Source organism: Narcine bancroftii, chromosome 1 (genome assembly GCF_036971445.1).
Source record: "Narcine bancroftii isolate sNarBan1 chromosome 1, sNarBan1.hap1, whole genome shotgun sequence".
Classification (NCBI taxonomy): Eukaryota; Metazoa; Chordata; class Chondrichthyes; order Torpediniformes; family Narcinidae; genus Narcine; species Narcine bancroftii.
This window is the reverse complement of record NC_091469.1, coordinates 401,926,906-401,954,500: the sequence shown is the minus strand read 5'-3', so window position 1 is coordinate 401,954,500 and position 27,595 is coordinate 401,926,906. Positions and strand designations below refer to the sequence as shown.

Here is a 27,595-nt window from a genome sequence, read left to right as displayed (position 1 = left end):
CAACCAGAACTGAACACAATTTGGCCTTAACAATAATTTCAACATAACATTCCCAACTCCAATACTCAATCCTTTGATTTATAAAGGCTAAGATACCAAAAGCTTTCTTTACAACCCTGTCCACCTGCAACTCCAGCTTCAGGGAACAATATATCTGTATTCTCAGGTCTCTTTGCTCCTCCTCACTCCTCAGTGTCCTACCATTCACAGTGTATGTCTTTCCTTGATTTGCTCTTCCAAATGCAACACCTCACAGTTGTCTGCATTAAACTCCATCATCCATTTAATGGCCCATTCTCCCAGTTGGTCCAGATTGCTCTGCAAGCTTTGAAAATCTTCCTCACTATCTACCACACCTCCTATTTTTGTGCCATCACCAAACTTGATGATCCAGTTTTTCATGTTATCATCTAGATCATTGATATAGACAACAAACAATAATGGTCCCAACACAGATCCTTGAGGCCCACCACTAGTCACAGGCCTCCAGTCTGAGAAGCAACAATCCACTCTGTCTTCTCCCACTCACCCAATTTTGAATCCAGTTTACAACCTTTCTATGGATACCTAGTGTCTTAACATTCTGAACTAACCACCCATGTGGGACCTTGTCTTAGACCTTACTAAAGTCCATGTAGACAACATCCACAACCTTTCCTTCATCTACCTTTTTGGTAACTTACTCAAAAAATTCTACAAGATTTGTTAAACACGACCTACTACGCACAAAGCCATACTGACTGTCCTTAATCAACCCATGGCTGTCCAAATATCTATATATCCTATCTCTCAGAACTCCTTCCAATAATTTCCCTACTACTGACATCAGGCTCAATGGCCTGGTTTACCTGGTTTACTTTGGATGCCTTTCTTAAACAGTGGGACAACATGAACTACCTTCCAATCCTCTGGCACCTCTCCCGTGGCTATGGACACTTTTAATATATCTGTCAAGGCCCCTGCAATTTCAACACTTGTCTCCCTCAAGATCCGAGGGAATATCAATTCCGACCCAGCGTATTTGTCTATCTTTATTCACTGTAAGGCAGCAATCACCTCTTAATCTACATAGGTTTCATGAAATTTCTATTCATTTCTATTCATTTCCCTTCCTTCCTTATACACTATGGCAGTTTCCTGAGTAAATACTGATGCAAAAAGAAAACTGTTTAAGATCTCCCCCATTTCGTGAGGCTCCACACATATTTGACCACTATGATCCTCTAGGGGACCAATTTGTCCTTTGTTATCCTCTTACTTTTAATATACTTGTAGAAATCCTTTGGATTTACATTAACATTATCTGCCAAAGCACCCTCATGCCTTCTTTTACCTTCCTGATTTCCTTCTTTAGTATTCTCTTACATTTTCCATACTCTGCAAGTATCTCATTTGTTCCTTGTTACCTAGATCGGTTATACACCTCTTAATCATATCACCAATATTCCTTGAAAAATTCCCTATGCCTGTTAATTTTGCCTTTAATCCTGGCAGGAATATGCAAACTCTGCACTCTCAATATTTTGTCTTTGAAGGCCTTCCAATTGTCAGACACATCCTTCCCAGAAAACAGCTTATTCCAATCAACCCTTCCAAGATCCTATCTCATTTACACAAAATTGGCCTTTCTCCAATTTATAACTTCAACTCAAGGACCAGTCCTATCCTTATCCCTAAGTAACTTGAAACTAATGATATTATGGTCACTGGACCCGAAATACTCACTTACACAGACTTCTGCCACCTACCCTGCCTGGTTCCTTAATAGGAGATATTGCATTCTCTCTCATTGGTACCTCTACATGTTGATTTAGAAAAAGTTCCTGTACACATTTGATGAACTCCAAGCCATCCAGTCCTTTTACAGTTTGGGTGTCCCACTATATATGTAGAAAGTTAAAATCTCCGACTGCCACAACTTTCTGTTTCTTACAATGGTCTGCTATCTCCTGACAGATTTGTGCCTCCAATTCTCTCATTCTATAATGTAAGCCTATTAGAGTGCTCACACCCATATGGCCTCTGTAGGTGAGTCCTCAGTGCTGTCCTGTCTATGCACAGCTGTGATATTTTGCTTGACTAGCAATGCACTCTTCCCCCTTTCATCTCTTCCCCTCTAACACGTCTGAAACATTGGAACACCAGAACATTGAGCTGCCAGTCCTGTCCCTCCTGCAACCAAGTCTCACTAATAGCAATACATCAAAATCCCACATGCAAATCCACGTCCTAAGCTCATCTGCCTTACCGACAATACTCCTTGCATTGAAATAGATGCATCTCAGATCATTTCTATCATGTACAAACCTCTGCTTTCTCATGACCCTTACCGTCTTCCACCTCACTATCTACTCTATCACCCTAGTTCCCCTCCCTCTGTAAATCTAATTTAACCCCCCCCCCGCCCCCCCCCCCCCCCCCCCCACCCCCAGAACAGTACTAGCAAACCTACCCACAAGGATACTAGTCCCTCTCCAGTTCAGGTGCAAACCATCCCGTTGGAATAGGTCCCACCTTCCCTGGAACAGAGCCCAATTATCCAGAAACATGAAGCCCTCCCTCCTGGACCATGTATTTAGCTGCATTATCTTCCCGTTTCTAGCCTCTTTAGCACGTGGCACAGGTGTCAACCCTGAGATTACCGCCCCGGAGGTCCTGTGCTTCAACTTTGCACTAACTCCCGAAACTCTCCTAGCAGGACCTCCTCACCCTTCCTACCCTCGTCATTGCTCCTCACACAGACCACGAGATCTGGTTGCTCACCCTCCCTCCAAAGAATCGGAAGAACTCGATCCGAGATATCTTGGACCTTGGCACTAGGGAGACAACAGACCATCTGAGATACTCAATCTCTCCCACAGAACCTCCTATCTGTCCCCTTAACTATCAAATCCCCTATCACTACTGCTCTCCTCTTTCCCTCCTTCCCTTCTGAGCTGGGCCCAGTCTCAGTGCCAGAGACACGGCCACTACAACTTGTCTCTGGTAGGTCATCCCCACCAACAGTATCCAAAACAGTGATACCTATTAGTGATGGGAACAGCCTCAGGGGTGCTCTGCTCCTTCTGCCTCTTGCCCTTGTCTCCCCTAACAGTTACCCAGCTGCCTGCCTCCTGACTCATGGGGGTGACTGCCTCCCTAAAACTCTTCTCTGTCATTGCCTTTGCCTCCTGAATGATCCGAAGTTCATCCAGCGGCAGCCCCAGTTCCTTAACTTAGTTTAATAGGAGCTGCAGCTGGATGCACCTCTTGCAGGTGTAGTCAACAGCAACAAATGCATTGCCCCTGACTTCCCACATCATGTAATCAGAACACTGGACTGCCCTAACTATCGATGGTGGCGGCGGGGAAGGGAGACTCCATTGATCCTTTCCACCACTCTCATGGTCCTGTGGATTGACCTCTGATCCATTTCTCTGCAGCAACTGTAACACACTGTGATACAGCCAGCCAGGACATTCTCAATAGAGCTCCCACAGAAAGTTGACATAATGGTGCCTGCTTCAGTCTTCTCAGGAAGTGCAGTCATTGTTGCACCTTCCTGACAAATAAGGTGATGTGAGTGTCCATGATAGGTCACTAGTGAGCTGAACTCCAAGGAGCTTTGTGCTCTCCACTCTCTCTACGACATAGTTGTTGATATGTAGTGGAGGGTGGTCGTTCCTGGTTCTCCTGAATCTCCTTCATCTTGAATATGTTGAGACTCAGGTTGTTACTCTCGCACCCTATCATAATATTTTCCACTTCTTCTCTGTAGTGCGACTCATTGTTGTTGCTGATGAGGCCAACGATGAAGCCTTTGTGGGTCCTTCAGCAGCTGAGCCCCTCACTGGTCCGCCACCGTAGTCACCTTCCCTGTAGGGTTGTTTCTTCTGTTTCTCCTTCTTAATGGGTGTGGGGGGGGGGGGGGAGGGATGTGTTCTCCCCATTTCTAGTGTCCTGTGCTGATCCGCTGATCCCCAGAGTCTGCAACCCCTTGTGGTCGCTGCCGACAACAGATGCCGCAACCCATGGTTTCTGGATTTTAGATTAAAAACACCGTCGCCCCTCTAAAAAGATGTTTAATGGTCAAGGATTAGTACTGGGACCATTGCTGTTTGTCATCTATATCAATTATCTAGATGAAAATGTGGCAACTTAGATTAGTAAATTTGGAAATGACACTAAGATTGGAAGTGTTGTGGATCACAAATAAGATTTTTAAAGCTTCCAGAAGGATCTGGATCAGCTGGTAAAGTGGCTGAAAAAATGGCAGATGGAATTTAATACAGACAAGTGTGAGGTGTTGCATTTTGGGTGGACAAATGAAGAAAGGACATACATAATAAATGGTAGGGCACTGAAGAGTGAGGTAGAATAGAGGGATCTGAGAATATAGATACCTAATTCCCTGAAAGTGGCATCCCATGTGGATAGGGTTGTTTAAAAAAAAAAGCTTTTTGGCATATTAGCCTTCATAAAACAAAGTATTGAGTACAGAAGTTGGGATATTATGTTAAAGTTACAGGGAAAGGTTAAACAGATTCGGACTTTATTCCCTGGAGTGTAGAAGAATGAGGGGTGATTTAATAGATGTATTTAAAATTATGAGGTGGATAGACAGAGTAAATGTAGATAGGTTTTTTTCCATTGAGAGTAGTGAGATTCAAACAAGGGGACATGGGCTAAGGGTGAAAGGGGAATGTACAGGCAGAACATTGTGGTGAACTTTGCACAGAGCGGTGGGAGCATAGAACAAAGTGGTAAGGGTAGAGTTGAAGTGGCAGATGCAGGCTTGATTTTAACATTTGGACAGATATATGGATGGGAGAGGTATGGAGGGCCATGGACTGAGTACAGGTCAGTGGGACTAAGCAAGAAAAAGTTGTTCAGCACAGACGAGAGGGGCCAAAGTGGCCTGTTTCAGTGCTGTAATTGTTCTATGGTATGGAGCCACCAGTATGAAGAAAGGGAGTTGCAGTGCTGGGTCTACTCCCCCGCAGTCTTCACAGAAGGCAGAGCTGCTGTTGTAGTAGCTTCAGCAATGTCAACATTTTCCCCCCAATAGCAATGTTTGATTCTCTGCCAATAACCCATATTTACTTTTGCTAATCTCTTCACTAATCTATGTAAATCGAAGCTTTCGTTTTTATATCTCTGATAGTTTATTCTCATTTTGTATTTTTATCCATTTCATTAACCTCTTGGTCATCCTTTATTTAATTTTAACCTCCTTCTTGACATCATGTTTACTTTATGTCAATGTTATAAGCCTCCTTCATCAATATTATCTTAACATTGTTTTATTAATTACCTTTCTTATGGGGATTTATTCCCAAAGGTTGTGGTTCCCACTTTGGAGAACTCATATATCGGAAATCTGACAGGTCTGAAGAATATTTTTGTTGAATGTTCACCAAAGAAAAATGAATAACAATATGTTTGGCTGTTGGCTCAACCAACTACATGGGTAGTTTTACAGTCCCTGCATACCTCCAGGAAAGTCTGAAGAGCCCATGATATATATATATATATATATATATATATATATATATAAATCCACCATAGGTCAGTGGTCTTGAATTTTATTAATTCATTCTCAAACCTAAAATAAAATGCCATCACTTTACACCTTGCTCATACAAGCTATTACCATTTTACTGTGTGGCAGTCTTAAATAGTGCAGAGCTTTATTAATTACCGGCAAGATCACTTGGACCCCACCAATAATCCTATTCTAGGGAAAAAAATGGAGAAAGTGGAAGATTCTTTTGTGGATTGGGGAATTCAGAAGAAAGAATTATTGAAGAAAATTGATTCACTGGAAAACCAAAGTTGGAGGAATAATGTGAAAATAGTGGGTCTTCCAGAAGATATTGAAGGTTCTGATCCAATAATTTTTTTTAAGAAATGGATTCCCAAGATGTTGGGCAAGGAGTTTTTTCTGGAAGGCCTAGAGTTGGAACGGGCACATAGAGCGTTACGGAAGAAACCGCTTCTGGGACAACTGCCATGGGTGGTTTTAATTTGTTGTTTGAATTATCAGGACAGAGAGTGATACTACGACTGGCGGTGCAGAAGGCCCCACCAAGTCAAACTCCAATGATAATTCAAAATAATAGAGTATTTTTCTATGCAGATTTGAGTCAGGAGATTATTAGGCGACGCTGGGAATTTAATTTGCCTAAAGTACTGTGGCAGAAGGGTTACAAATTTGCTTTTTGTTGCCCTGCAGTGTTAAAAGTCTTTTATGGTAATTTTCAATCCCAATTCTTTGAAAATAATCACAACGCATTAATTTTTGCCAATTCATTACCAGATTTGCGAGGAAACGGTTGATCTTCATCTTTGTCACCTAAAAGAAGGGCAAATGGAAATGGAATGGGAAGAATGGGAAATATGGAAAGAAGTGTTAACTCAAAGCCTTATTGATACTGAAGACCCGGAACAATCATCGGGATTGGAGTCAGTGGGTTGAATATATTTACTGTATTTGATTGTGTTGAATTGAATAATGAATGTATTTCTGGCTGGCGGGGGGGGGGGGGGGGGGGGTGGGGTGGATGGCACTGAAATCTTTGATAATCATCTGCCACTAGTGGGGTTTACCATGCCCAGTTTTTAAGGGTGTAACTACCTTTGGGTAGTTTATTTTGGGGGTAAATAATATAATCTTTTTTTATATTTGGGGAGGGATTGTGATTTTAAGACATTACAAGAAGAGTGATATTTTGTAGTGAGTGATTATATTGTTAATTTGTAAGGATGTCTAATTTGAAATTTGCAACTTTCAATGTCCAGGGGTTAAATAATCCGATTAAGTGGAAACGAGTTTTGGCTTATATTAAGAAAATTAAAATTGATATTGCTTTCTTGCAAGAAACACATTTGACCGAAAAAGAACATTTGAAATTGAAGAGAAATTGGGTTGATCATGTGTTTTTTTCTTCATTTAATTCTAAGGCAAGGGGCGTAGCAATTTTAACTCATAAGAATTTGTCTTTTGAATTACAATCTATGGAAGGAAATGCTGGGAGGGTTTTAAGGGTGAATTGTAAAATTTTTGCTGAATCTTGGACCTTGCTTTATGTTTATGCACCTAACGTAGACGATGAGCATTTTATTTCCGCATATTTAATTTACAACCTTAATCTGATACTTTTAAATATTGTAATATTTTTCCGCTCCAGCTGGAGAGACTCCGATCTTGTGTACACTGACACTGAAGTATAGCAAGGGGAATCAGCCACACTTTGAAATTAGACATGTGTATTCTTAACATTAAAAAAACCTGAATACATTCATTGCTTAAAACAAACGCAAGACGTCACATTCCAAAATGTATATTTGTCAAGGGAATGCGAATTGTTGCAGAGGAATAAAAAGTACTTGACCTCACATTCCAAATCTATTGCAATAAAATCAATTCTTTTGTATGACACTACCTTCTTCAGCATTTTGTAGCCACTCGACAAATTTCTTCATCTGTTCAAGAAAGACGCTTTTTCCCTTTGCAATATGCGCTTCCTTATACCATTTTAGGATGGCCTCTTCACTCAGAACATCAGCTGAAATTCAATCAGTTAACACAAAGTCAACTATTTAAAAAATCCAAAAGCATAGAGATTCGAGCAAAACAAAATGCCGCAGCTCTTCCTTGGCCACAGCAGTGAGAATTCCAAGCCAATATGATTATCTCGTCCTCACAGGCTGGCAGTTGCAATTTTTTTTTAAGAACATATATTTTGCATTAGGCTGAACTGTTTATGCGATACTTTCCTTAACTCTTGCTTGAATTATTGTCATGAACCTTTGGGCATGCTGCAAAAGGAGAGGTGTGTTTCAATGGAGTAAAGGAAATTATTGTTGCATGAGGGAGGAATTGGCCAAAGTCAATTGGCAAATCACACTAATAGGGAAAACAATAGATCAGCAAGAGCAGGAGTTTATGTGAGAAATGCAGGACAGGTACTTACCTAAAAGAAATAACTTTGTGAATGGAAAAATGAAATGCTGCAAAAGATACAAGGACAAATTTTACAAGGTGACTCTAATCACAAGTGACTACATGTCTGAGGGAGGTTGAAACAAGGTAGGAAATCAGCCTGTCTGTGGAGTTGCTGCAGGCTTGTGGAAGCCAAAACAGAGGAAACTTTTATTTTTCTCCAAAGTTTTTGGTCTATTTGGATCAGTTTGCATCCACACTTGCACCACAGCTTTGAGAATTTTAAATATTGATCCTGAAGCCATGAACTAGCATATAAGAGCAGGGATGCAATGTTGAAACTATTGAGCACCGGTGAGCCTGATTTGAGAAAAGACGTGCTGGTGTTAGAGAAGGTTCAGAGAAGATTTACTGGGACGGCACCAGGAATAAAATGATAAGCATATGAGGAATGTTTGTCGGCTCTGTAATTCACTATGGGAAAAAAACTCTCATTTTACACTTGCTTGGGAAATAACTGAAATAATTCATATTTTAAATGATCTTAACAGATTTGTAACCCATGAAATGACAAAATAAATAAAAGGTTCAATAATTTTGATTCTAATCATCTTGTCAAATGATGTTCAAATTCAAAAATTAAGATCACTGCAATAAAAATATTTATTTTTTGCTCTGTGAATTGCAAACATACAGAAGGATAAGGGGGGGCTTAATAGAGACATTTTGAATGGTGAAAGACCTGGAGTAGATGTGGCAAGAGGGCACAACTTCAGGATAAAAAGGGTGTCCATTTAAAATAAAGACGTGGAAACTTTTCTTTAGCCTGAGGGTCATGAGTTTGTGGAACTTGTTCCCACAAGCGCCTGTGAAGCATTGTTGTTAATGTAGAGATTGATAGGTATTTGATTGGCCAGGGCATCAAGGATCATGGGGAGAGCGCCGGGGAGTGAGACTGAGTGGGTGGATGGATCAGCTCATGACAGAATGGCAGAACAGACTAGATGGGCCGAATGCCCCACTTCTGCTCCTATTTCTTGTGATCTTGACAGTGAGTTCCAATTTTGCTGCCTTTCACACAATTCTTTATCAGAGTCATCTGACAGTCCAACTGAAAAAAAAATATTAATCATATGGGAAAATATATGTAACTGTAACTCTGTTAACATTTGTTGGCAGTTATGTACTTTGCAATACTTTGCCATTACGTTTTATTAATTTTTCCCTCTGTTTTCATTGTTCTTTCACTTTATTTGGATAGTGGCCCAAATTTGGTCCCTTAAAAAATAATTCCTGTATCCAAAGATCATAGCTAATAAAAAAAAACATGACAATTAGATGAACCAATAATAGAGATAAATTATCAAATGTATTTTGTAGATATTAGTGGTAGCAGATTATCCTTTGAATATGTCAAGTCTATTACCTTTGTAAAATAGTACAACAATTTTCTGGAAAGCCTTCATAAAGTGGATATTGTCATAGCAATATTCCTGAATTTTCTGGAGTAGGGTCAACTCTGACTGACCTTGGGTACTGAATACTGCAAGGAGTGGTGCGTATTGCTGAAAAATATTAAAAAGCAATTTAGCTATCTATGCATGCATAAACTACAACAGTAATTTTCAAATTATTCCATTACACCACTCAGCTCTATTATAACTTATTGAAGTAAATTTTGATTCTATTTCATTAGTTCTCAATAAATAAAGGTCACATCTTTTCTATAGTGCCATACAAAGTATATATTCATAATTATAATGTACACATGAGATTTTTACATCCATCCTTTTTAATATACTAAAATTGTATGGATCTGTTTACTATTTTTCCAAATACACTTTCCTGTAACATAATGTTTTAGTCAGGAACAATTCAGTCAAAATTTACCCTTTTTGATCTTTCTAATAGACATAGCCGATAAAATATTTTGACATTAATTTGACTTAATTTCTACATCCATTACAAAATGATTACAAATCTTACAAAAACAAAATTTTAATCTCCAAAATTTAAAGCATGAGCAATAGCACCAAATTAAATATTTTGCTCAGTATATTGCTTTTGATCCATACCTTAAGATGTTTTAAAGCTTGTTCTGTGACCAGTTCCTCTTTCTTGTTCCATTCAACAGCATTCATTACACAGGCCCAAAGCAGACCAATTATTGCCTGTTCTGGCAAATCATTTCTCTTCATCTCTTCCTTGACATATAGGACTATCTGAGAGTACAAACAGTTTCATGTGAAGATCATTTCACTTGGAGGTAACCAAGGTCTCCCTCTGCCCCTTCATGGAAAGCACAATTCCTTGGTACAATTCAGTTATTGCTCTGCCAGACCTTAATGAACTTCCCTGAGTATTTTGTTCAGTTACAACTGAGCCCAATCAAGTTTCACATGAACAATTACTTCAAGGATCAAAGGTTACTGGATTTATGTCACATAAATTAATTCTGCTCGAAAAGGAGTTCATAAATCAAGACATAAATGGGAGGTAGATTTAAATAAGCAAATAGATGAATGTAGATGGATTCAGATATGTAGAGAGAGTATGTAAAGTCCAATAAATGTGAGATATCGTTAGTTCAATATAATTTTATTCATCAGTTATATTTAACACCACAAAAGTTACACAATATGAATTATATTTATTCAGATTTATGTTTTAGGTGTGGACAAGAAGTTGGTACCTTTTTGCATTGACTTAGCAGTGATCCACAATTAAATCTTTTTGGCTTGATTTGGGAAATTTATTAGAATGAATAATTGGAGTAAGATTCCCACAAGATCCAATGTTATTTTTACTGGGAGATGTTAGAAGAATTAAACCTAAATTAAAAGTGAATATGTATCAAGTAAAATTTATTTAAATTGCTTTGGCAATAGCTAGCAAATGTATTGCCATAACTTGGAAGTCAGATACTGATTTGGGAATGGATAGATGGCATGCAGAAGTTTGGATTTGTAATCCACTTGAGGAAATTACTTATAATTTAAGAGATAAATATCATACATTTTAAGAAATATAGACCCCATATTTGCAAACTGTTAGTATTAAAATGAATCTTGAACATTCCCTTTCTCCTATCGCTCTCTCTCTCTCTCTCTCTCTCTCTCTCTCTCTCTCTCTCTCTCTCTTCATCTTTGGCTTGGCTTCGCAGACGAATATTTATGGAGGGGTATGTCCACGTCTGCTGCAGGCTCATTGGTGACTGACAAGTCCGATGCGGGACAGGCAGGCACGGTTGCAGCGGTTGCAAGGGAAAATTGGTTGGTTGGGGTTGGGTGTTAGGTTTTTCCTCCTTTGTCTTTTGTCAGTGAGGTGGGCTCTGCAGTCTTCTTCAAAGGAGGTTGCTGCCCGCCGAACTGTGAGGCACCAAGTTGCACGGTTTGAGGCGATATCAGCCCACTGGCGGTGGTCAATGTGGCAGGCACCAAGAGATTTCTTTAAGCAGTCCTTGTACCTCTTCTTTGGTGCACCTCTGTCTCGGTGGCCAGTGGAGAGCTCGCCATATAACACGATCTTGGGAAGGCGATGGTCCTCCATTCTGGAGACGTGACCCACCCAGCGCAGTTGGGTCTTCAGCAGCGTGGATTCGATGCTTGCGGACTCTGCCAGCTCGAGTACTTCATATACATACATTTAAAAGTATTGGAAAGTGAAGTGCTCCTGTTGTGGTTTTCTTTTCCCCTTTCTTTTTCTCCATTTTTAAAAATTTGTAGAGGGTTGGGGGAGGGGGTGGGGGTATTTGGAGAAGGTTTTTCTTTCTTTTAAATATATTTTTTCCTTTTTACATATATATATAAAATACCACATGCATTTGGATTAAGTTTGAAATATTGTGATATGACTGTTAAGCGGTTTTATATTAAATAAAATAATACATTTAAAAAAAAAGTTAATTCTGGGTTAGTTCTGAATTTTCCCTAACCCCACCAGAGATGCTGAGACCAATTGTTGCTGTTCCAATCCCAGCTATGATTTGTGTCATCCTATTTAAACATGCTGATTAAATTTACTTGGTTATGCACTGTGGAAAATAAAGCACAGATGAAGCATACGCTGGCATCAGATATTGTGCAATATTTCTAATAATTTGCAGCAAATTTGTAACAAAGTTTCACAATCAGATAATGAACCTAAAGTATTAACTTTATACCCCCAGTTCAAGCTTTTGCACGATTGATGAGAGTGTTCATCAGCAGATACATGCTAACACTTCACACCATAACATGCCACCACATCCCACCCACACTCTCTGCCCTTAAATTATATGCATTTTTAGCTCCATAACTATAATTCAGTCACACAATGTAACAACTATGAAATATAATGTGTATATATAATATACATGAGAGAGAACGACTGTACATGCTGAGAAATGGGCTGGAGGAATTCAGTGGCTTGAGCTGCATCTGTGTGGTGGGAGTGGAGGAATTACTAATATTTTTGGTCAAAACCCTGGTATGTGGATTTACACCAATGCTTGTTAATCTTCACAAGTACTGTCATTGGATTATATCCCTTAAAACTCACAGAAGCTAGGAGATGGCACAATTTCTAGACCTCTATAATTCCACCTCCAAAGTGGGGATTTGTGCTGAATTGCAGCTTTGTGTACACAGCTCAATAAACAAACATGAGAGTGTTCAGGCAGTGTTGAAAAGATATTCAACTCAGAAATGGACAATAGCCATAGCACGAGAGCAATGTGGAAGTAGCTATTTTTTTTTGCACCAATCCACTCTGAATTCGATATTTATAGCAGAAGTGAATGCGGAAGTGATATGGAAATAAAAATGCCAACATCACAAACCACAACCATTTGGTTGCAGTATGTGCAGGATTGGCAGCTCAATGTTCTGGGGTTCCATTTGTTTCAGATACGATAGAACAGGGCAGTTGGGGGGGGGGGGGGTGCTGTGAAGAGGGTGCTGTGGAGAGGGTGAGGAATGAAAGGGGGAGTAGTGGCATTGTTGGTCAGAGAAAATATCACAGCTGTGCTCAGCAGGACAGACCAGAGGGTTTGTCCCCCTGAAGCTATGTGAATGTTGTCTACATGGACTTTAGTAAGGTCTTTGAAAAGGGTCCCCATAGGAGGTTACAATCAGAAAGATTCAGACACGAGGTATTCATGGGGCGGTAATCAACTAGATTTGACATTGAATACACGGTAGAAGCCAGAGAGTGGTAGTGGAAAATTGTTTCTCAGCCTGGAGGACTGTGACTAATAGTGTCCAGCAGGGATTGGTGCTGGGTCCCTTGTTGTTTGTCATCTGAATCAAGTATCTCGATGACGATGTGGCAAATTCAATTAGCAATTTTGCAAATGACACTAGGGCTGCAGGAGTTGCGGACAGCAAAGAATGTTTTCAAAGCTTGCAGAGGGATCTGGACTAGCTATAAAAATGGGAGTTGGAACTTTGTTCAGACAAGTGTGAGGTGTTCCATTTTGGAAGAACAAACAAAGAAATGACATATATGGTAAATGTTAGGGTACTGAGGAGTGAGGTAGAAAATTGGGATCTGGGAATACAAATAGATAATTTGCTGAAAGTGGCGTCACAAGGAAAGAAAACTTTTGGCATATTAGCCTTCTTAAATCAAAGTATTGTGTATAGGAGTTGGGATGTTATGGTAAAGTTGTACAAGACATTAGTGAGGCCAAATGTGCACTTTTGGTCATCTAACTACAGGAAAGATACCAATAAGATTGAAAGAGTGCTGAGAATATTTACTAGGATGTTGTCCAGACTTCAGGAACTGAGGTACAGGGAAAGGTTAAACAGGTTAGGACTTTCTTCCCTAGAGCATAGTAGAGTAAGGGGAGATCTGATAGAGGTATTTAAAACTATGAGGGGTCTAGGCAGAGTAAACGTAGGTAGGTGAGATACAAACCAGAGGACAACATCCTAGTAAATATTCTCAGCACTCTTTCAATCTTATTGGTATCTTTCCTGTAGTTAGATGAGTGTTTGGTTCGGTGCGGACTAGAAGGGCCTAATGGCTTGTTTCCGTGCTGTAATTGTTATGTTATATTATGTTATGATATGGGTTAAGGGTGAAGCAGGAAAAGTTTAGAGGGATCATTAGGGGGAACATCTTCACACAGAGTGTGGGAGGGTAGAATTAGCTGCCAGCTGAAGTGGTAAATACAGGCTCAATTTTTATTTTTAAGAAGAATTTGAACAGGAAAATGGATTGGAGGATTATGGAGGGCCATGGTCAGGGTGCAGGTCAGGGGGACTAAGACTGTTGTTCTAAGGTTCCATCAGTGATTGTTACTAAGATAATATATGTGCTCAGGATCAACATGCTATCAAATGTTTATTGAAATCAAATGTTTGACTTGAAAAGGATCTGATTTTATTTTGATATCTTACCTTTTTGATAGTTGCTATTGAAATTCAATGACTTTAGAAATCTATTTTTCTGATCTTTTAATAAAATAACTAGATTTTGATCAAGTTTTCAAGCTAGCTCACATCTAACATACCTCTCTTACGGGGCATTCCTGAGAAAGTTTCTCTTTTAGTTCCTTTTGGAGTTCTTTGCGAGTTCCCAAAGATTGTTGCACCCGTAGGAAGTCAGATAGCTCCTTCAGTCCAGCATTTGTGAAATATGTAGCAAAATGTTCAAAGTTTTGTTTATTTGCCGGAAAGAGTTCCTGTGATGAAGTTATTCAATAGTATAACAAAAATGTAGAGGATTCATAGCATGAATTTGTTTGTACATTAATTCATATTTAATAATTCAGTGGATGAATTTTAAGTATGGATCTTCAGACTCTCATTTTTATATTAAAAAATCAATTAATATTTGGTTAAATATGGGTTTATTTTCCCTTTCAAACCCAGGGGTGTTGAAGCACTTCATCAGTAATAACCGCTTACTCAGCAATGGCCTTGGTTTAAGTTGTAATCTTTCTGATCCACAAGACGAAGTAAGTTATTGCCTCCACATGCTAAGATGTTCCAATACTTTTTACATTTCTGATACAAATTGAACCCTGAAAAATAAACTTCTTAATCATTTCTTTCTAAACAAAATACACAAATTGTGGTCAGGCACATTAATTCCCTGACAGAATTGCTGAAGGACTTCTATAAATATATTTGTAAATGACTTTTTTAAAAACTCTTCAAGGCATGGATGAGATCACTCACCAACAACTTCTTATCCAAGTTGGATTTTCTAAGGGATGTAGTCACAGCGGTTGCATCTTTTTCTGCCATCCAAGATTTAAAAACTTTTACAGCAAATGATGCAGATATCCCTGTTTTATGGAGAAGCAAAGAATTTAAAGATGTACTCTTCTCAAGAAGGCCGACATTATCTGAACCAGTTTGAAACACATGCATTGCTCTCCATAATGTTTGGGACGAAGACACATTTTAAAAAATTTACTCCTGTGCACCAATTTTAAATGTGCACTCAAACAATTCACATGCGATTAGAGTCCACATTACAGATCTTTTTTTTTAAAGGTTATTTGTATACATTTTGATTTGACCCTGTAGAAATTACAACACTTTTAATATCTAGAGCCCCATTTCAGGGTACCATAATGTTTGGGACGTTTGGCTTCACAGGTGTTTGTGATTGCTCTGTTCTGTTTAATTACTTCATTGGTGTAGGTAAAAGAGATCTCGGCTTGCTTCTCTAATTTTTTGATCACCTTTGGTGTCTGCAGTGGCATTTTTCAACACAAGAATCAGAATTGTGCCAATGAAAGTCAAAGACATCATTATGAGGCTGAAAAACAAGAATAAAACCATAAGAGACATTGTCTAAGCCTGAGGATTATCAAAATCAGCTGTATGGAACATCATTAAGAAGAAAGAGTGTGCTGGTGAGCCCAGTAATTGTAAAGGGACTGTAGGCCAAGGAAGACCCTCCACTGCTGGTGAGCCCAGTAATTGTAAAGGGACTGTAGGCCAAGGAAGACCCTCCACTGCTGGTGACAGAAGATTCCCATCATAATGAAGAAAAATCCTAAACTTCCTGACCGACAGATCATTAAGCACTCTTCAGGAGGCCATTGTGGGTATGTCAATGACTACTGTCTACAGTCTTCATAAACAGAAATACAGAGGCTATGCTGCAAGATGCAAGCCACTAGTTGGCCACAGAAACAGGATGGCTAGATTACAGTTTGCCAAGAAGTATTTAAAAGATCCTGCAGAATTCTGGAATAAGATCTTGTGGAATGATGAGACCAAGATTAACCTGTATTTGAGTGATGGCAAGTGCAAACTGTGGAGGTGTAAAGGAACTGCCAAAGATCCAAAGCATATACCTCATCTGTGGAACATGGGTGTTGTGGCCTGGGCATGTATGGCTGCCTCAGGTACTGGTGCACATATTCATTGATGATGTTATTGCATATAGCAATAGCAAAATAAATTCTGAGGAGTACAGAATTCAAGCAAATGCCTCCAAACTCATTGGACGGCACTTCATCCCATGGCAGGACAATGATCCCAAACATACAGCTAAAAAAGCATCAAAGGAATTTTCAAAGCTAAAACTGGAAAGTTCTTGAATGGCCAAGTCAGTTACCCAATCTAAATCCAATTAAGCATGCCTTTCATATGTATGCTAAAGAGAAAACTAGAGGGGACAAGCTCTGAAACAAACAGGAACTGAAGTTGGCTGCAGTGAAGGCCTGGCAGAGAATCACCAGGGAAGATACTCAGCACCTGGTGATTTCTCTGAATCACAGACTTCACACAGTCATTGCATGCAAGGGATATGCATAAAGTCCTAAACATGACTACTTTAATAAACATACCATTGCTATTTCCCAAATATTATGGTGCCCTGAAATGAGGGGACTATGTATAAAAAGTGCTTTAATTTCCACATGGTCAATCCAAAATGAACACAAATACCCTTGATTGAAACCTGGAATGTGCACTTTCATCACATGTGAATTGTTCATTTGCAAATTTAAAATTTTGGAGCACAGGGGCAAATAAAGAAAAAAAAAGAATGTGACTTTGTCCCTAACATTATACAGGGCAATGTGATAACAGCCTACATCCTTAAAAAGAACATCATCTGAGTTGATCATAATAATTCTTTCAAGAACTGATCCTAATCCAATAAACTCTACTTACATTTAAGAAAATTTTAATTTGAGCAATATCCTGGGTAATAAAAAAAATCCTCAGAACAGTAACATTTTCTCCAAAAGTTCTCGCAATTGACACTTAGTAGACATTCTGGTCGGTGTTGCATCTTCCTTTCTCCTCCCCTCTCCACCTTCTCCAGGGACCACTCCTTCCCTGATTCCCTCATCCACTCATCCCTTCCAAAAAATAATCCCCTCAGTACCTACCCCTGTGAAGGCAGGAAATGCTATACTTGCATCCATACCTCCGCCCTTACCACCATTCAGGGCCCCAAACAGTCCTTTCAAGTGAGATAATACTTCACATGTGAATCTACTGCATTTGGTGCTGCTGCCATGGCCTCCTCTACATCAGAGAGACTGGACATATGAGGAGATGGTTTTGTTGAGCTCCTTCACTCTGCCTGCTGCAATAGCAGGGACCTCCCTGTTACCAACCATTTCAATACCGAACCCCACTCCCATGATGACATACATGTCTGTCCATGGCCTTGTGCACCACCAAACTGAGGCCATCCGCAAATTGGAGAAACAGCACCCAGAATTCCATCTGGGCACTGTCCAACCAGATGGTATTAACACTAACTTCATTTTCCATTCGGCCCCTTCTGTCTCCCTCTCTTTCTCAATCCCTGTCTCCTTTCCTCCAGGCACCCATACCCTTCCCTTTCCTCTCCATTCGGAGAGCTATACCCTCCCCCGATCACTTCCCAGCTTTTTGCTCTTCTGCCCTCCCAACCATATCCACCTGTGACCTCCTGTCTCTGAGCCCATGCTCCTTCCCCTGTCCCTCTCCCAACTATTTTGCACAGGCACCTGCCTGCTTTTTGCTCATACCTTGACAAAGGCCTGAAACTTTTGTTTTCATTTTGGAAACTTTGACTGGTCGAGAAGGCAGTGGGGCAGAATTTGAATTCTATCTAACCCATAGGATTGGGTGAAATGATGGAGTGGACCCCTGCAAAAAAATTACTAAAGCAGGTTTAAAATTCCTTTTAAATCTGTCACCTTTCAAGTATGAAGGACATAAAATTACTCCTTGCATTTACAATCAGCCCTTTGTGATGTATGAAAACAGTTGGAAATCATGTTAAGCTTCCCTGCTAACAAGCTTTAATGTGAAACTCAGGACAACATTCCCATTGAACCAATAGGAATTTTCCAATTTCCATGCTCATCATCCCATAGGTACCGGGGGGGGGGGGGGGGGGGGTGGATGGTGGTGGGGATGATCTCTAAACTTATGCTTGTCTGTCATGCTGAGAACAACAAATTCACTTCATACAGTTTGTTGATTTTTATTGTAAAACACTGAACTTCAGCCTAATGCGTATCAGTGGAAGCTGTGAGATATCAAGTGATAGATGCTGGGATATCTGTCACTTCACTTCATTGCTGGATTCCTTATCTGGCATTGGATGAGGGGATCAGCCTCAACCCCCCTGGCATAGGATGGCAGTTTCCCATTTACTGGGTTGGGGATTCCCAGATTACAAGTGAGGAAATAGGCGTTATTTTTACATTATGTTTTATTTTATTTTGATGATTAATTAGAGGTGCATTCTTGATTTAATTAGCATTTAAAAACATATTTCTTTTAAATCTCATTCTGAACTCTTGTTCTGAAAAACTCTGAACATCAAAATCATTTTTGCATTTTTAATAGTCCCAGATTTGACAAGTGGGGTGGTTCTTCCCCAAGCCCTGCCTCCTTTATTGGGAGGGAGGCTCCAATCTGAAGCTTGTCTAAGGCTGTCAGGTCATTCTAGCATGTCCTTCAGTCCAAGGCTAACCAACACGCTACTGACTGCTCTCGGGTCTGTAGGATCTACTTAATCAGCCTTGCGCAAGCAGCCAAGAAAGTGCTGATAGGATGGGCAATGAGTCTCGGCCGTGTACCAAATCCCTGTTTAACTCGGCCCATGAATTACCCCAAAACTGTAATCTGAGGTGAGTTTAATGATTCACAAGGGCATTAGTTGAAACATCAAAATTAAAATATGGGCATTTTGGATTCGTATTACCCCTCAAGGAAGAGAGCAATTTTAGTCACAACTCAGTGTCACTATGGAAGCAACTGTAAAGGCTTGTTTCAAATAAGTAAAGGAAATCATTCAGTGGCTGGAATGGTAATGATGTGAACAAGAAAAGAAGAAGGTGGAGGAAATGATTATGTAAATGAAAAATGATCTTCAAACTGAATAGAAAGTTTTAGCAAAGTTTTAATTTAGATAATGACAATAATAATTATAGTCGCTCAGAGTCAGCCATAAACTGGCTGCTATTACTTCCATCAAGTGAATCCCAATGGATGATGATCTCTTATTTCTGTAAGTGGTCAGAGTTAGTAATCAAACAAATTAAAGTCCTGTTAAAGATCAAATGGTAAGAGTTTATTTTCTGTTCTCATCCAAACTGTAATTTTATATTTAATGCAAACATGAAGCACCTACTTTCTTAAATAATGAAATCATCTTCAACCATTACCTTCTTTAACCAAATTATCAGAAAATAGGCTTGTTAAAATTGTTGCTGGAAGTGATCCATTGGCTAATAGGATGCCAGTCAACGTTGCCAACTTTGTTTGTTCTGAAGCTGAAAATGCTTTCAGGAATAGCAATAGCTGGGGGAAAATAAGGAAATAACTTTTAAAAGAAAATAGTGGGAAGGTTGGGATATGTAATACAAGACATGAAGGACACAATCACATGAGTTTTGAACTTTAATTGAATATCTTTTTCAATGCTATCTGGACATCATAAACTTTAACTCCAGAACTACTGTTCTACAAAGTTGTGACTTTAAGATTGTACTTCCACTGTTTCATCTTGAAAGCTTCAGCTTTATCACCAGTTTTCAAACTTTTCCTCTACATTTATCTTTATACAATCAACAAAAATATCTGCACAAGTTCTTCTCATCTCCAGCAATAACTTGGAAGAAGTCTCGGTTTGTTCTCCCCATGACCCGCATGAGTTTTCCCTGGGTGCTCAGGCTTCCTCCCACCATACAAAACATATGGAGTTGTATGTTAATTGGACATAATTAGGTGGCGTGGGTCTCAATGGCCAAATCGGCTTTGTAAATAAAATATAAGTAAAAATTTAAGTCATGTTCAGAGTTTCTTTGTGGCTTCTTCCAAAGAGTGAGGAATAATTTTATTCCTTCATCCATTCTAAATTGAAAGATACTCAGAAAGGACAAGGTAATGGATCCACATATCTGGGCTGCTGCTTGTCAATATTTTTCCTTACAAATTACAGCCATCATTCGACCCACTCTCACCCATGTTGGTTAACTCCATGAGAGGATGAGAAACAGATGCAGAAGTAGGTTTTTCAGCCATTCAATAAATTTAATGCTGATCTTCTATCAATGCATCATTTTCCTTTGCTCTCTTCAAATCCTTTCATTCCTTTAATAGTTAAAAATCTACCAATCTTCAAAATAATCAATGATTCAGCCTTCACTACTCTCTTGGTTATTCAGTTCCAAAGATTCACTATCCTCGAGTTGAAGAGGGAACAGATCCAGTCTGTTTAATCTCTCTTCATATGACAAATTTTCTTTCGCAGGAATCAATCTGGTGAGCCTTCATTTTATTCCATCTAAATGATATGGAGACCAGACCTCCATGCAATATTCCAGCTGTAATCTTACCAGGATTCTTTATAATTAGAATAAGATCTTATTACTCTTGTTATTAAATCCTCTTGCAGTAATATCCTATGTAGGTGCAACAAGCAAAGAAAAGACCAGTGCAATAACTTTCAGCGATTCATATACAAAGACACCAAGGTCCCTCTGAACACCAACATATTTAAAGTTTTCACCATTTTTAAAAAAATCCTCCAATCTTTATTCTTTTAGGACAACATGAATGACATCATAATTTTCACATCATATTCCACCTGGTATGATCTTGCACATTCCCTCAAATGGACTTTATAGCTTTTAAAATTTTTTTTAAATTTTTCACACTATGAACCATACTGTCCAAAATACACACAAACATTTCCCTCTTGAATATACACAGTGTCATTTTCTGCCCTTTCCCCCCACCCCTCCCCACTCACTCAACATTCAACATATATGATACATTAAACCCATTAAACAATGTCATCACATAATGAAAATAAACAAGAAATTTGTGTCTTCTACTTTTATATACTGGGTCAGTTCATTTCGCCTTCTTTTCCTTCTGTCATTTTTGGCGGTGGAGGTCTGCGGTAGGACTTCTCTGTTGTGTTCCATATACGGTTCCCAAATTTGTTCGAAAACTGTGATGTTATTTCTTAAATTATATGTTATTTTTTCCAATGGAATACATTTATTCATTTCTATGTACCATTGCTGTATTCTCAGGCTATCTTCTAATTTTCAGGTTGACATAATACATTTTTTTGCTAGAGCTAAGGCTTTCATAATAAATCTTTTTTGTGCTCCATCCAAATCGAGTCCAAGTTCTTTACTTCTTATATTACCTAGAAGATCTCTGGATTTTTTGGTATGTTGCTTTTTGTGATTTTATTTAATACCTGGTTTAGATCTTCCCAAAACTTTTCCACTTTCTCACATGCCCAAATTGCACATACTGTTGTTCCCGTTTCCTTCTTACAGCAAAAACATCTTTCTGATACTGTTGGGTCCCATTTATTTAACTTTTGAGGCGTGGTGTATAGCCTGTGTAACTAATTATATTGTATCATGCGCAACCTTGTGTTTATTGTATTTCTCATAGTTCCGGAGCATAGCTTTTCCCATGTTTCATTCTTTATCTTTATGTTTAGATCTTGTTCCCATTTTTGTTTGAGTTTACAGCTTGTTTCCTCGTTCTCTTTCTCTTGCAGTTTGATATACATGTTTGTTATAAATCCTTTAATTATCATTGTGTCTGTAATCACATATTCAAAATTGCTTCCTTCTGGTAACATCAGCCTGCTTCCTAATTTGTCCTTCAAGTAGGTTTTCAGTTGGTGGTATGCAAACATTGTACCATGAGTTATACCATATTTGTTCTTAATTTGTTCAAAAGATAATAATTTATTTCCCGAAAAACAATTTTTTATTCTTTTGATCCCTTTTCTCTCCCATTCTCTAAAGGAAAGGCTATCTAATGTGAAAGGGATTAGTTGATTTTGCGTCAATATTAGTTTTGGTAGTTGATAATTTGTTTTATTCCTTTCTACGTGAATCTTCTTCCAAATGTTGAGCAGATGGTGCAGTACTGGTGAATTCCTACGTTGTACCAGCTTTTCATCCCACTTATATAGTATATGTTCAGGTATCTTCTCCCCTATTTTATCTAGTTCTAATCTGGTCCAATCTGGTTTTTCCCTAGTTTGGTAAGCAGATTTGCTAGAGTATGGGGGAGGGTTTAAACTAGTTGGGCAGGGGGGTGGGGAACAGAGTGTGAGAGCAGTGTCCAGGGAGTATGGCCACCTAGATAGGAATAAAAAAGATAACAAAGGTAGGATGGAGATTAGGGTAGAAGGTAAAAAAGAGATTATATGTGAGGGTCATTCTCTGAGATGCATATATTTTAATGCAAGAAGCATAGTGAACAAGGTAGATGAGCTGAGAGCATGGATAGATACTTGGGGTCACGATATTGTGGCAATTAGTGAGACCTGGCTACAGGAGGGGCAGGACTGGCAACTTAATATTCCAGGATACATTTGTTTTAGATGTGATAGATCAGGGGGTAAAAAAGGAGGAGGAGTTGCTCTGCTTGTTAAGGAAGACATTACTGCCGTGAGGTGGCAGGATGCTATGGAGGGATCGACCAGTGAGGCTGTTTGGGTGGAATTGAGGGGTGGAGGAGGCAAGAGGGTGCTAATAGGGGTGTATTACAGACCACCAAATGGGTCAAGAAAATTAGAGAAACAAATTTGTTGGGAGATAATGTATATGTGTGAAAATCATAAGGTAGTGATCATGGGAGATTTTAACTTCCCACACATTGATTGGGATACCCATACGGTTAGAGGGCTGGATGGGCTGGAGTTCATTAAATGTGTTCAGGATTGTTTTCTAAATCAGTTAGTAGAAGAACCGACTCGGGACGGTGTAATACTGGATCTCCTGTTAGGGAACGAGCTAGGTCAGGTAGCGGACATTAATGTTGGAGAACCAATTGGGTCCAGTGATCATAATTCTGTTAGTTTTAGGGTAGTTTTAGGGAAGAGCAAGGAGAGGCCTAAAGTTGAGGTTCTGGATTGGAAAAGAGCAAATTTCGAAGGAATAAGAAGGGATTTGGGGAGTATTGAGTGGGACAGGATATTTTCAGGTAAGGATCTTAATTAAAAATGGAGGATATTCAAAAAAGAAATTTTGAGGGTACAGAGTAGTTATGTCCCAGTGTGGATCAAAGGAAAGGCTGGAAGTCATAGGGAGGCTTGGTTTTCGAGGAATATTGGAAATTTGGTTAGGAGAAAAAAGGAGGTGTACAAGAGGTATAAAGAGCAGGGAGCTGAGAAGTTGAAGGAGGACTACAAGGAGTGAAGAAGGAATCTTAAGAAAGAAATTAGAAAGGCCAAAAAAAGGCATGAAGAGGCTTTGGCTGACAGAGTAAAAATAAATCCAAAGGGTTTCTATAGGTACATTAAAAGTAAAAGATTAGTGAGGGATAAAATTGGACCCCTTGTAGATAGCGAGGGTAGGCTGAGTGAGAAGTCTGAGGAAATGGGGGAAATTTTGAATGATTTCTTTGCCTCGGTATTCACTAGGGAAAAAAATGTTGAACCAGTTGAAGTAAAGAAAAATAGTGGGGAGGTCATGAAGCATATAAGGATAACCGAGGAGTAGTGATGGCTGTGTTACAAAAAGATAAAGGTGGATAAATCTCCCGGACCGGACAAAATATTCCATAGGACACTCAGGGAGGCTAGTGGACAGTTAGTGGGGCCATTAACAGAGATATTTAGGATGTCACTGGCCATGGGGGTGGTGCCAAAGGATTGGAGGGTGGTGCATGTGGTTCCTCTGTTTAAGAAAGGGTCCAAATGTAAACCTGGGAATTATAGGCCTGTAAGTCTGATGTCTGTGGTGGGCAAGTTGATGGAAAGTGTTCTGAGGGATGCTATTTACAAATTTTTGGAGGTACAGGGATTGATAGGGAGTAATCAGCATGGTTTTGTCAGGGGTAGATCATGCTTGACAAACCTGATTGAGTTCTTCGAGGGGGTTACAAAAAAGGTTGATGAAGGGAAAGCTGTGGATGTTGTCTATTTGGACTTTAGTAAAGCTTTTGACAAAGTTCCCCACAGGAGGTTAGGAAAAAAGGTGGAGGTATTAGGTATAAATAAAGAGGTAGTGAAATGGATTCAGCAGTGGTTGGATGGGAGGTGTCAGAGAGTAGTGGTAGAAAATTGTTTGTCCAATTGGAGGCTGGTGACTAGTGGAGTTTCTCAGGGTTCGGTCCTGGGTCCACTATTATTTGTTATATATATTAATGATCTGGATGTAGGGGTAGAGAATTGGATAAGCAAGTTTGCGGATGACACAAAGATTGGTGGTGTTGTGGACAGTGAGGTAGATTACCATAGATTAAAAGGTGATTTAGGAAGGCTGGAGGTGTGGGCTGAGAAATGGCTGATGGAATTTAATACAGATAAATGTGAGGTGCTACATTTTTGAAAGGCAAATTTAAATAGGTCATATACATTGAATGGTAGACAATTGAGGAGTGCAGAGCAACAAAGGGATTTAGGAGTTATGGTAAATAGTACCCTCAAGGCTGATACTCAGGTAGAAGGTGTGGTGAAGAAGGCATTTGGAATGTTGCCCTTCATAAATCGGAGTATTGAATTCAAGAGTAGGGAGGTTATGATGAAATTGTACAAGGCATTGGTGAGGCCAAATTTGGAGTACTGTGTACAGTTTTGGTCACCAAATTATAGGAAAGATATAAACAAAATAGAGAGAGTGCAGAGAAGGTTCACGAGAATGTTGACAGGATTTCAGGGTCTGAGTTACAGGGAAAGGTTGTGCAGACTGGGGCTTTTTTCTCTGGAGTGTAGAAGATTGAGAGGGGACTTGATAGAGGTGTTTAAGATTTTAAAAGGGACAGACAGAGTAAATGTGGATAGGCTTTTTCAATTAAGAAAGGGGGAGATTCAAACTAGAGGACATGGTTTAAGATTGAAGGGGGAAAATTATAAGGGGAACATGAGGGGAAATTTCTTTACGCAGAGGGTGGTGGGGATGTGGAATGAGCTTCCGGCAGACGTGGTCGAGGCGGGATCATTGGTTACATTTAAGGAAAGACTGGATCGTTACATGGATAGGAGGGGACTAGAGGGGTATGGACCGGGTGCTGGGCAGTGGGACTAGGAGGGTGGGGATTTGCTATGGCATGGACTAGTAGGGCCGAACTGGCCTGTTCTGTGCTGTAAGTGGTTATATGGTTATTATATGGATAAAAAATCTGATAGGTATCTTAATTGTGCTGCTCTATAATAATTCTTAAAGTTTGGTAGCTGTAAGCCCACTTATTTGTACCATTCTGTTAATATATCTAGCACTATCCTCGCTTTCCCCCTTTCCGTAAGAATTTCCTTATTATTTTCTTTAGCTCCTTGAAGAATTTCTCTGTTAGGTGAATTGGTAATGATTGAAATAGGTAGTGTATCCTTGGGAAGATATTCATTTTAATACAATTTACCCCTCCTATCAGTATTAGTGGTAAGTCTTTGCAATGTTCTAAGTCGTCTTGTAATTTCTTCATTAATGGCTGATAATTTAGTTTGTATAGATGGCCTAGATTATTATCTAGTTGTATACCTAGGTATCAAATTGCTTGTGTTTGCCATCTAAATGGTGATTCTTTCTTAAACTTTGTGAAATCTACATTATTTATTGGCATTGCTTCACTTTTATTTGCTTTGATCTTGTACCCCGATACTTCTCCATATTCCTTCAATTTCTTATGTAATTCTTTTATTGATATTTCTGGTTCTGTGACATCATCTGCAAATAGACTGATTTTATATTCCTTCTCTTTTATTTTTATCCCTCTTATTTTATTTTCTGTTCTTATCAGTTCTGCCAGAGTTGTCTTTGCCGTGCTCATCACGCATGCGCGGTAGTGCACCTCTCTTTGGCTCCGTGAGCCATCCTTGTAGTCCTGCGTTCAGTGGGTCGCGACCCTTCGGGGTTTCCACTGACCTCAGGGAGAGGGCTCCTCTTTCCATGGCGGGTACCTGCTTCTTCGTACAGGTAAGGCCTTCACCTTTCTCTTCCAACGTCTTTCCTTCTTCTTTTCTTCCCGTTGTTTTTGGCTTTTTTTTCTTTGGTGCCATTTCCTCCACACCTTTATTTTTTATTTGTTGTGGTTTGTATGTCTGTAGCTTTGCTCTTTCTTTACTTTTTTCCTTCTTTTCTGGAGAGGGCTGGTATTCTCCTACTGGCCATCACATGACTCCTCTCGACTTTATAACTTTGAAGTCAATCCGTTTATTTTCCATAGCCCACCTGCCACTTAGATTTGTGAAGTCAGCAAACTTGTGAATATTACACTTGATCTGCTGTTCCAAATCATTGCCATATAGTATGGGTACCTGGATCCCAGGAGTAATTTCAGTGATACACCACTTTTCACAATCTCTTTATCTGAAAGTTACTTAGATATTCCTATTCTGAGTTTTCTATTTGTAAATCAATCTTCAGTCCATGCCATTCTACAATTCAACCAATGTTTTATGTTCCTTGATGCTCCAGGCACCACCCAAATTAATTCTGCATTATTTTGTGATTTGATGCCCTCACCAACTGCTCTTGCCTCATTCTTTGACATCAGGGCTATCCGAACTCTAGTTCCATTTGCACCAGTCTTCTAAAGGTGAAACATCCTGGAAGTTATAATTCCTGCATTTGGTCAGATCATGGATGCAAGCAGGACAGGATGGACAGCTTAATGTTCCTGAGTTTACTTGTTTCAATCGGGACAGAGAATAAGGTTTAGACATATGGAAGGTTCTCGAAGCTACAATCATACATGGAGTTGGAAGAATTCAGGAAAGAGCTCAAGCAGGGCATAAGGAAAGCCACAAAGGGCCATGAAGTGGCATATTGGTCTAAGGAAAATCCCAAAGCATCTTACACACATTAAAAACAAGAGGCTATCTAGGGAGAGGATAGGACCACTCAAGAACAAAGAACAAATGTTTGGAGTCAGAGGAAGTGGGTGAGGGACTAAATGAGGGCTTTACACTGGTGTTTCTCAAGGAGAAGGACATGGATAGTGATAGGGACCAGAATATGATCCCTATCACTCTCCATGTGTTAGGATATATGGAGATCAAGAAAGAGGTGGTATTGGGTCTTTCGAGGTGCATGGAAAAGGCCGCTGGACCTGATGGGATACATCTCCGGTTATTGAAAAATGGAAGTGGAGAGATTACTGGGGCCTTTACAAAGATCTTTACAGCATGGTTGGTGTAGTAGTTAGTACAACGCCTTTAGCACCAACGATTGGGACTGGACCTCGGTTAGAATCCTGTGCTGTCTGTAAGGACTTTGTACTTTCTCCC

The 27,595-nt window shown here is 39.5% G+C and overlaps 1 protein-coding gene across 7 annotated transcripts in view; it reads right to left on the bottom strand.

Moving 5' to 3' along the window:
* bzw2 (basic leucine zipper and W2 domains 2) overlaps positions 1-27,595 on the bottom strand; it is a 99,548-nt gene that overhangs the window by 10,690 nt on the left and 61,263 nt on the right. For 5 of the 7 annotated variants that reach the window (XM_069913776.1, XM_069913778.1, XM_069913777.1 and 2 more), the window contains 7 exons: positions 19,551-19,686; positions 15,094-15,203; positions 14,424-14,594; positions 10,000-10,146; positions 9,351-9,489; positions 7,425-7,547; positions 6,296-6,334 (listed from right to left, as the gene is read on the bottom strand). In XM_069913776.1, the coding sequence (XP_069769877.1) occupies positions 6,296-6,334; positions 7,425-7,547; positions 9,351-9,489; positions 10,000-10,146; positions 14,424-14,594; positions 15,094-15,203; positions 19,551-19,686 (865 nt within the window). The remainder of the gene's footprint in view (positions 1-6,295; positions 6,335-7,424; positions 7,548-9,350; positions 9,490-9,999; positions 10,147-14,423; positions 14,595-15,093; positions 15,204-19,550; positions 19,687-27,595) is intronic. The other 2 variants (XM_069913781.1, XM_069913780.1) reach the window with 2 other exon arrangements.